We start from the raw sequence: 11,108 nt of genomic DNA, 5'->3' as shown, positions 1-11,108 counted from the left end.
CATTAGCTCGGTCGCTTGCCCTCGCGCTTTTACATAAGAAGTCCGCGGTTCAAGACTTGAAATGGCCTTATACTTCTCAAGACTTGGACTCTTCCATGTCCGGAATTCTTTTTGAGTACGAAATCCTGGTGCGACGGATGACAGACCTCCATCCAACTACCAGCAGGGTAGCAATGGGACGGCCGTGGCCTCCCCAATCTTACGTCACCCCCTACTCAAACCTTCCATAAATATATTAAATAAAACCAAGCAGGCTCCAAGCCCAGTTATAGTCTAATAGAGAGAATGGCGATAGACAACGGACCTACAACCGGATAAGTATTTCAGGCAAATCACAACTCCTTCCTGCCAACCACTTCGGGCAGTGCCTATGCATCGGCGAGCTTTGCAGCAAAAACATGATAGTCATCAGTTAAAATACAGATCATATATAACATTGTGAAACTTACGCAAAGTGAAGAACAGCATGCCAATGGCAGGAAAACCGCATAAACGTCAGCGAAAATAGACCATACTGCTCATGGCAGGAGTAAAGTTGATAAGACCTTCCAGGAATCAGATTGTCTACTACAAGAATTATATATAAGACGCACAAATACTGTCCCGTTCGAAAAGAGATTCCTGAATTGCATCTCCAGATACCTGAAACCCCACTTCAGACAGCTGAAGTAGATGAAACCAAAAAGCCCATCCCTCCAGAACAAGGGCTTAAATAAGCCGGATTTTTGGCCTCCAAACAAAAGAAACGAAATCCATCAGACTCTGAATCCCTTCTTCCCGTAAACCACCTTCCGAAAGCTGGATTTTGTGTCGCTAGTACAAAATGGGGGTGGATTCAAATATTAGAACACAAATTGATCACCTATGGAGAAACCCCTGACCCTCTCACCTATTGCAGAGCAAGACTCTAAAAAGAAAACGACAGCACTGAGACGAGATGAGCATAGCTTTTTTATGTAATGCAAACCACAGGACTACAATGTTTTTCTTATGCTCCAGGATCTGTGACACCCTCTGACTTGTCCGTATCCATTGGCTCGGGTGCAGTTGGCACTGCCTGACCACTTTCATCAGCCAAGTGCTCCCCCTGCGTACCATCTCCTTGAGGCTGCTGCTCGGTGGCTTCAGGTTGTGCTGGCGTCTCAGCTGGAGGTGGGGTCTGCGGCTTGGCTGGAGGAGGCCTTGGCTTTGTCATTATCGGCCTGCAAAACCTGTGCAAAGCAATTTCTTATACAGTTAGACAACGATGCACGACAAACTTGAGATAGAAAATTTGTGTACCACAAAATGGACACACGAGTGCCAAATCTTAATGCGCAATTCAGCTAAGTTGAAAGGAGGATTCAGAAATATTTTGCTAGATCAGGATTGATGATGAAGATGGCACTCGCACAAAACTACTGCTATTCCTTTCTCTACATTCAGCCCTTTTACGGGAATAATTCCTACCAAAACTCTAAAAGATATTACCCAAAAAATTTATTGAAACAAAAAGGTTTCATCATAGCGATTAATTCTAGCTCACTTCTTATGTTTTCGAAAGTGGAAATCAAAAGCAATGCCAAATGACCTAAATTATTACCTGTCCAGCGTTTCAGCCTTTGTTTTCAAATCTGCAGAAAGAAGAACAGGAGTGGAATGCTTCGGCAAGGCATCCTGCTGCTGCTTTTTCTCGCTTAACCAGGTTTCTGCTTCAGCACATTCATTAACGACCTATATTAAATGTTCAACAAATAAGCACGACTGCAAGATTTTCCCAATATACAAACAATTACAGCAACCATTGTTCCAACAAATTCAGCACATGAACTGCAGGAGATGTATTAAATATGCAGTATATGTCAGATATTAACACAACAAGTATGTTAAACAATTTTGAGGTCTTTTGACCACCCAATGTACCAAAAAAACAGGAGTATGTTAAACAATTGTATGCTAAGCTTGTGTTACAACATGCACAATATTGGAGGTAGTGAAAACTCTTGAAGGCTAAGAATTAGAAGGAAACAAATCCCAGTCAGGTGTGCCAATTGACAAAAACATGCAAGGAGGACAACAACTGCATCTACGTATATGGATGGTTCTAATAAAAGGACAGCCATGTGCTTTCCGATTTTAAGGCAAAACAGTTTTTGGACATTTTCCAATTGAATGTTGATAGCAAAGGAAGACGAAGGGGCAGCCCAGTGCACGAGGCTGTTGCTGCTGTGGGGTCTCAAGAGGGTCAGGATTGTTTCCGTATTTCAAACCCGTGGCACCCAGGTCAACCTTCACTAACATACAAATAAGCATAAAAATCAGGCCCAGGAAGGAGTACAGCGTAGCATCATACCTTCTGCTTATCTGTTATGTCAATGTGATCGAATTTAGGATCTTTGGACAAGGCGGCCTCTCTGAAACTATTGATACAGTAGATGAGTTGATCAACGGTTGGACCTCTTTCTGTCCACTCCTTGTACCGTTCTTCAATAGGGTCACCTTGCTGCACTCAGACAGCCCATATCAGAAGCACCGAACATCTCAGGTTGACAGAACTAAACCAAGATAGAATAATGAATCACCTTTTTGAGTTCCACAAGCTTAGCAACATAAACACCCTTTGTCTCATCCTCACCATCTTCATACAACCAGTCCTCGACCTCCTGAAGCTTTGCAATGAGCTCATCCTTCTCCGTTGCTGTCACGAAATCCTGATACTTATCATAAAGCTGAAAACAAAATCGTGGAAGTAATGAGATCAGCCCTTGTAGATTAACACAATAATATAATACAAGGTTTATGCTGGATGACTGGAACCTTGTTTCGCATGTCGTAAACATATGCTTCAACAGCATTCTTTTTGTCTTTGGTTTCTTCCATTACCCTGTCTTGAAGAGCCAATTCAAACTCCTTCTCAACTGCTTTTTGCAAATCTTCGGCCGACATTCCACCATAAACCAGTACAGAAACTGGAACATTTGTTTTCTTCACCTTCTTTTTGGGAACCTCGACCTGAAGGGTCAACATTATATGAACAAGTCATAATCCTTCAGATGTGTTTGTGCACAACTCATGGAAAAAAAAGGGATGTAATATACAGGAGCTGTTGTAAAATATATGGATATAGCACCACAAATAAGGATTCTTACTGTTTCCGATGGCAAAATTTTTTATTAGGACAATCAAATTACAACATCTGGTAGACAAACATTGGAGAAAGAGATATTTTTAACCGTAGAAAGAGAAGAGACTTCTGTCAGACATCAACAGAGACAACATATAAGATACAATCTTCATATTTGTTAGGAACTAGCACAACAAACTCACTGAAGACGAGCCATAAAAAATACATATAAGAGTGTATTATAAGATAGGAACAGGCCACCACTTTATGTTTTACTCCCACTAGGAACATAGGAGTTTCCTGACATTTATAAAGCTTGAGTTGAAGACATCCACAAAAATACAAATTGCTAGCTCATTTCAATTCAATCACACAAACTTTGTGGTGTACAGAAAACATTAAAATATATAAATAGTTAAATATAATGCATCATTCATAATCCTTAACTATGAGCTTCAAGATGATACAATTTATCATTGCAATTTACATTCAATGATCCTAAATTATAACGGGTGGATAAAGATACTGAAAACATTTTTAGTTTTGTTGAGTAAGAAAAGATTAAAAAGGAAAATGCCCGGAAAGGCATGCAAAGAATGTTTTGTCGACTGATCATAAGAAACAAGCTATTTGCCAAATATAACATATAAATGTCAACACGTTCCGCAACGAATAGAGGTGGTTTAAAAAAATGAAGTACAATGTAAAATTTATTTGTGGAAAAGAACAGTAATTGCTAAAAATCTTGTTTGCCTCTCAAATAAAAGATGAGAATATTGAGAATATGCAAACATTGTGAAAAGATCATTGCAAATTTATGAGAGATTTAACAAATACCCAAAAAGAAAAGAATGTTATATAGTGTGCTATGTTGCTGTACAGAGACCTTGCAAAAACTAATGAATAGCCCGTATACAATTTAATTACTATAGTGATTTGTACAATCAATTAGCCATGAAGTTATTATCAGTGATTAGCAATGTACTTTTAAACTTGACCAGGAAAAAAGACAATAGTTGTGTATTAACACCTAATGCTAAACTTCTTTTATAATAATAATTATTGCACATGCGATCTATCAGAAAGAAAATCATGCACCACAAACAAGGGAGAAAAGCTCAGACCTGGCCTTTCAAAGAAACTGGAAGCTCATATGATAACTGTAAGGATGGCATCCAATCATCCATGAGAAACAAGAATGATTACTTAACCAACTAAAACACATCCCCCCACCCCAACCACATCCATGCTTCTCATCTGCATTGCACGTCACAATCAAGTATAGCTACTAAATAAGAAATCATTTAATAGTGAAAGAAAAGAGGAGACTTCTGAATGTGTTTTTTTCTATGATAGAAAACCAATAACCCACAAAGCCAGCTACATAATTCAGTCAAAACCAAAAAGATCACAAAAGGATGATCAATCCAAACATAGAGCCACCAAAAAGAATGAGAACTAAGAGAAAAGTCCAACCAAAATTCACAATGGTTTTCTGTCTCTGCATCTTTTTTTCCTCTTCTTTCAAGGGTTTACATAAAGATAAATCGACACTTATATTTTGTTCCCAGCACAAGGTAGCAAGTGGAAACGGGGGGTCAATGACAACTAGTTGTTGTCAAATTTTTTTCACGATAAAAGACAATTAGTTTTCCTGGAGGTGATGCCTAATAGCAGAAGATGGTAGTATGGAAAACATGGGGGCAGAGGACTACATACAATAATATCACAAGCATAAAGATAAATCTACAGGAGACAATATCAACTTAGATGTATATGCAAAGTTCCCACAAAAAATGATGATTAAAAAAAAACTGAAGGACTCAGAATGTCAGAAAAGGCAAACAATAGCCAAACGAGATGACATGCTAAGCAAGAAAGACCAGCAAGAAAAGCTGAGGTAAGTGCCATTTAGAAAAGACCAAGTTGCCACAGACGTCGAGGAAGCACAATGTGAGAAAGCTTACATAAGGAAATTTACAATCTTCAATAAATTAAACATTGAAGAGCCCAACGCAAACACTACAATAAAGAACTTTCCAGATACTTCTGCTAGCCAAGTCAACAATCAACTTCTTAGCAAAAAGCCTATGATATCCTCAATATATATATATATATATATATATATATATATATATATATATATATATATATATATATATATATATATATATATATATATATATATATATGTAAAAGCCCAATCTCAATCCTATAACCACAGAAATCCCTAGATGGGATAGGTTATTTCTCAGCCAACAGACTTGAAACCAAAGAACAGAAGAATAGCTTCTATCAGTTCCAAACTTGTAATAAGTACAATTCTATCTTCGAAAATAGCAAATAATGTAACAAAGTCCAACTAGGGTGTGCATAGTAAAAATATAAATATGTCAGTCCAAAAAAAAACATATCCAAGTGTATGAAGCTCCAACCACTGCAGGGTCTGGGGAGGGTTAGATGTATGCATTCTTACTAGTGTGGAGAGGCTGTTTCAGTGTTTTGAACCCATGACACTCAAGTCACAATAGAGCAACTCTACCGTTGCATCAAGGCCCGCCCTCTATAAATATGTCGATCCAACTCTCAAACAAAAAATCATTCCTCAAAAAATAGAGTAAGGAAGCATAATATAACTTGAGTGCAAAGTTCCAATCCAAGCCATAAGCATATTGAAAAAACAAGTAGCTGTTGTTTTACGAACCTTGGCATCAGTTTCCATCTGCGCAGGTTTTTCTTCAGCCTCTGGCGCACCATTTTCCACCCCAGAACCAGAGTTATCTGTTGTTGCAGTTTTAGCATCCTGCATATTTACATCAGCTTCAGTTCTGGAGGAGACACTTGTTTCATCTGTGTCCATCTTGGCAGCCTCCTTTGGAGGCTCCTTTGCAGCTGTTACTGGAACTTCAATTTCTTCCTCCTCCAACATCTGCAGAACACAAGTTTATTTTTAAGAGTTTGGGGTTAAATAGGGGAAGAAGACAACAAGTTTTACAATTTATATATGACTTCTTGCAGACTTACAGTTGCCGACTCGATAGAAACAATCCCATGGATATTCAGGCGAACTTTAACTTTCAATTTAGCGCGCTCTTCTTTGCTGGATTGAAATGGGCCAATCTGTCCAACAGAATCCATAGTTGTCATGAACAGCAGGAGGCCAGTTTTATGAGCATATTATTTAGAAAATATAACATCATATAAATGAACGACAATTATCATTAATTACCGTGCATGAGCTAATCTTTGCTGGAGCTTGCAAATCACCCGCATCAGCAAACATCACATCAACTGTAAATGTACTAGATCTGTAGAATGTAAGAGCTTTGACACTAGGAATTGGATTCCCCTTTGGAAATACAATTGAACTCTGCTGGTTTTCTGTTGCACTATTCTGCGAGTCTGGGGCAGATCCTTTCCATGACAAGGCAATAGGGAAAGGGAAGCTGTCATGAACCTACAGACATGGATAAAGTCAAATATTAATATTATTATATATTTGTATAAAGGAACAACAAATGAGACATGGCTCAGTCGGTACATTGTAGGAGAAGAAAACAGCAATAAGTAGTTAAGCATATAAATAGAAGCATCACACTAGCAATCAACCGCAGTACTGGATCATGGTTCTAGGTATTAGAAATAATATCAGACAAAAAAATATACCTATCAAAAAATGCTCATAGACACAACAAGAGACAAAATAGATTTGTCTTTCACATCATAGAAGAATGCTGCAATTTTTCCTGTTAACTGATATTTCACTATCAGATATAAAAGCAATTGACAACTGCACCAATAGTTCAAATGAGTGAATTAGGCCACACAGAGCACACCAAAACAGTCTTAAGTAAAAGAATATGAACTCACCTAAGAGAAATATACAGACAGACTAATTTAGGTTATTTATTAGATAAAGAAAATGACTTAGGTAATAAAATACCCAAGTGGAGCTCCCTAGGAATCTCAATCTATGCAGAAATTATAATAAATTCAGAAACATATACATACCATGGTAAAATTGCATCCTTGAGATGTAAGTTAATCTTAGCTGGTTTCCTTGCTAATGTTGAAGGGTGGATTCTGGATTCACCCTGCCTAAATAAGTCCTCATCTTGAACAGTTTCAGAACTGAGCAAAAGAGGATAGGCATTCAGGCATTACAGAATTTGAAGTATAAAATGACTTTTATTTTGGTGTCTAGCTAATTCTTCAAACCCAAAATCAAATATCTTTATAAAATGACTTTTATTTTGGTGTCTAGCTAACTCCTCAAAGCCATAATCAAATATCTTTACCATAGAAAAGAAAAGACTCTGAGGTATGCATGAAATAATGTCCATCCATCAGATGTATCTTGCAAAAGCTAACAAATGAATCATTGCCAACTCCTAAAAAGAAAAAGGTTGGTAGCCCTTCTAGGCTGACCTCAGATTGCCCATTGACTCAGATTGCCCTTCTACAAGAAGTTCCTCATGATACCATAAAAATTCCAGTTGGACCAATTTGAATTCCAGGCTTAACTTCCAAACAAGTAACAGGATATAAACTCCAACAACAAAATAAGCAGATATTATACATCAGTTATTGATTAATCAACTCCACCCCCAACTCGAGTGCATGCACACACAAGAAAACTAGAATTTTACAGTGCACAGACAGAAATAAAAATTGCTTTTGTAAATGCACAAAAAGTCAAGGCCCAACATGTAAGGACAATTTTAGATGCTTTAAACTCGAAAACTACGATTTCATCAAGTTAAAGGGATATGAAAATTTATACCATGTATGAAGCCCCAGGCATGACCTCTACGAAATACCTCACAGCAAGCAATATATATGAAATGAATCAGCCAAAAAAAAAAACTGATACCTGAAATTCCCGCACTTTGAATGTGGGGCTGAGAATGGCACATTGAAGGGCACAACCCCGGGCAACACACTCACTCGCATTCATGGTACGTCTAGGCTCCTTTCCGAAAAACTCTGTCAATATCTTAATAATAGCTGGAACACGAGACCCTGATCCAACAATCTCAACTGCATGAATACTTTCCGTGCTCAGCCCAGCTTCCAGAAGTGCCTTCTCCAATGGTCCCTTAACCCGCTGCAATATTGGGATGCTGATCTGCTCGAACTCCTCCCTCTTAATGAATCCCCTCACATCCTTCTCATCCATCAAGCACTCAATATTCAACGGTGCCTCAGGGTTTGCACTCAGCATCTTCTTCAGCTTCTCGCATGCTGCCCTGAGTCTTAGGCAGGCACGAGCATTCTGGTAAACATCAATCTTGTACTCCTCCTTGAACTTAGACGCAAAGTGCTTAAAGAGGACCTCATCAAAATCTCTCCCACCAAGAGACCGATCATAGGCATGGGCCAAAATCTTCAGCTGCCCCTTCTTATACCCAGCAATGCAGACCTGCATGCTTGCATGACCAACGTCAACAAACGCCACATTGAGCTGATCATTCTCAGGTAAGTCTGTCTTGTAGATACCATATGCCAGAGCAGTTGCCGTGGTCTCATGGAACAACCGGAGAGGACGCAATCCTGCAATAGCAGCAGCATCCAGAACAGCCCTTCTCTGGAGATCAGTGAAATATACTGGGATACCAATGCAGCAATCCACAACCGCCGCACCAAGATTCTTCTCCGCGATGCTCTTCAGATTAGAAAGAACCATTGCCAGGACTTGGGTCGGAGTAAAGGCCCTTTGTTCCCCGAGGTACCTAGCATGGATCAGAGGAAACCCATCAGGGCCTTCTGACACCAAGAAGGAGAGGGACTGCAGGTCCCTCTGGAGCTCGGGATCAGAGAATTTCCGGCCCACCAGACGCTTTATCTGGGAGACAGAGTTCTTGGGATTCATCGTAGAGGATGCGGCTCCAGCAGTCCCAATGAACCGCTGCTTCTCACCGAAGCACACGACCGCTGGAGTCTCTCTCTTGGATTCATCATTGAGAACCACATCGATGCCGCGTTGCCGAGCGACCGCAACAATGCAGCTCTCATTTCCGACATCGAACCCGACAACGCTCATCTTCTTCCGGATTTATCACTATCTCCGGTGCGCAAACGAGGAGATCTAAGCATCAATAAATATAAAAAGAAGAAAATTTTGGTCATACCATCCCTAAAGCCAAAGATTTCGCCCAAAGCAAAGAATGGAATAATAAATACTCGCGAAAATGATATCTTTTATCCAATTATGGAATTAACCTTGCAATATACTCCTAAAAAATGGAAGATCGGCGGAGATAGTGCTCCACGAGATCTAAGCCTTCATAAAGATTTTAAAAAAAAACGAGCTGTACAACGGCGAACAGAATCAACGCGCAGATATTAGGGTCTTAAGTCTGGATCGATCCGATGGCCGCAAGAACATAGGGCTTTCGGGAGAAAAAACCGAACAGATCTGGAGAGGAGACGATATGGCGTACCTTCCGGAAGCCTCGAAGCTCCGATGCCAAGATGTTCCCAAGTCCGTTCGAACGCTCTCTGGATCGAACCTCTGTTAAATTCTCCCTTTCTTTTTCGTTTTAGGTTTTCCTGCAGTCGGCGGACGGGGGTCCATATAGGCGTCGGAAGCGTGGCTTTTTCTAGAACCCTCGATTGCGAGTGCCCGGGGCGGCATCATAGACCCAAGTACAGCAGTGTGAGTCCGATACAGAAATTCAATCGTATAGTGACCTCGTGCAACGGTGCATATGGGCCAATTGGCAGTTCGATCGATCCAGACCGCCCACTCGGCTAATCCTACGACAAGTACGGGGATCATTAATCGGCGAGGTCCACCAAATGTGCGGTTGAGATGCTTGGTTGTCTACCCTCAGGTATGCGGAGGCGGGGAGTTCGTGCTGACTCTAGAAAACGGACTGAAGATTTCGGTTCCAGAAAGATCTACGGTTTAAACACACAAAAAAAAAAAAAATCTAAAAATAGGTTGTATGGATCTCGGGTGCACGCCCCGCACCCTGGATCCAGTGCGCGGTCACCCTTGACTGACTTGGGATGCAGGGTGCGACTCTTAAAGCATTTATAAACCCTTATCTTCCATGCGCCAAAGAAGGGTTCATCTTCCTTTAGATTGTGCAATGGCCCCTCGGAGATCTATACAAATCGATTAAACAAAAAATTTGAAGCGCTTTGAGATATATGCAATATGTGTTGGAATATTTTAAAATTTCAAGTCTGCCCTTCTTTGTCTTTGTCCTTTGTCTAGTGCACTTTTTTTAGTCCCACATTGGAAGGAGATAAAACACAAAACGTCTTTATGTAGTATTCAACATTTTAAACTTTGTGAAGCAAAGAAAGTAATTAGCCCATGCGCGCACGAGCCCAATGGAGATCCAAGGCAAAATTGTTGAATCCGATCTTCCTGAGGGGCGCGATCTATTCTTAAGAACAGTGAAATCACGCCTCAATTGATAAGTTCTTTCTTCTTTCTATCTATTATTTTTGCAACAATATGCAATTCACAGATCAATTATTCTTCCACACCAAAGATATAACCCGAACTTTTTTTGGAAACATCTCATCATGGTTCATTAGGGGAAAAACAAATGCAGTAGGAGAAAGTAATTAGCCCATGCGTGCACGAGCCCAATGGAGGTCCTAGGCAAAATTGTCGGATCCGATCTTCCTGAGCGATTCTGGGTTGTTCGATAGAGTCATTGCATCTGCAAGTTGTTGTATCTTGGAGGATAGGTCGCCATTACCTGCTACTCCGAGGGGCGCGATCTATTCTTAAGAACAGTGAAATCACGCCTCAATTGATAAGTTCTTCCTTCTTTCCATCTATTATTTTTGTAACAATATGCAATTCAACGGTTGATGGCACAGATCAATTATTCTTCCACACCAAAGATATAACCCGAACTTTTTTTGGAAACATCTCATCATGGTTCATTAGGGGAAAAACAAATGCAGTAGGAAAAACAAATAAAAACACCAAATCTTCAAATGTGCCTTCTCTTGGTTGGCATCCACACCGAACCCACCA

The 11,108-nt window shown here is 39.9% G+C and overlaps 1 protein-coding gene across 1 annotated transcript; it reads right to left on the bottom strand.

Moving 5' to 3' along the window:
- Positions 1-455: 455 nt before the first annotated feature.
- Positions 456-9,885, bottom strand: LOC103704699 (heat shock 70 kDa protein 15-like). Its single transcript, XM_008788104.4, has 10 exons — positions 9,547-9,885; positions 7,977-9,191; positions 6,333-6,560; positions 6,128-6,223; positions 5,808-6,032; positions 2,797-2,991; positions 2,562-2,708; positions 2,333-2,482; positions 1,583-1,713; positions 456-1,211 (listed from the first exon to the last, which is right to left on the bottom strand). Exons 2-10 carry the CDS (start codon positions 9,144-9,146, stop codon positions 989-991), a joined length of 2,565 nt encoding a protein of 854 aa, XP_008786326.2. The 5' UTR covers positions 9,147-9,191; positions 9,547-9,885; the 3' UTR covers positions 456-988.
- Between the last annotated feature and the right edge of the window lie 1,223 nt (positions 9,886-11,108).

Source organism: Phoenix dactylifera, chromosome 9 (assembly GCF_009389715.1).
Source record: "Phoenix dactylifera cultivar Barhee BC4 chromosome 9, palm_55x_up_171113_PBpolish2nd_filt_p, whole genome shotgun sequence".
Lineage (NCBI taxonomy): Eukaryota > Viridiplantae > Streptophyta > Magnoliopsida > Arecales > Arecaceae > Phoenix > Phoenix dactylifera.
The sequence above is the reverse complement of the archived record's forward strand: the minus strand, read 5'-3'. Positions and strand labels throughout refer to the sequence as shown.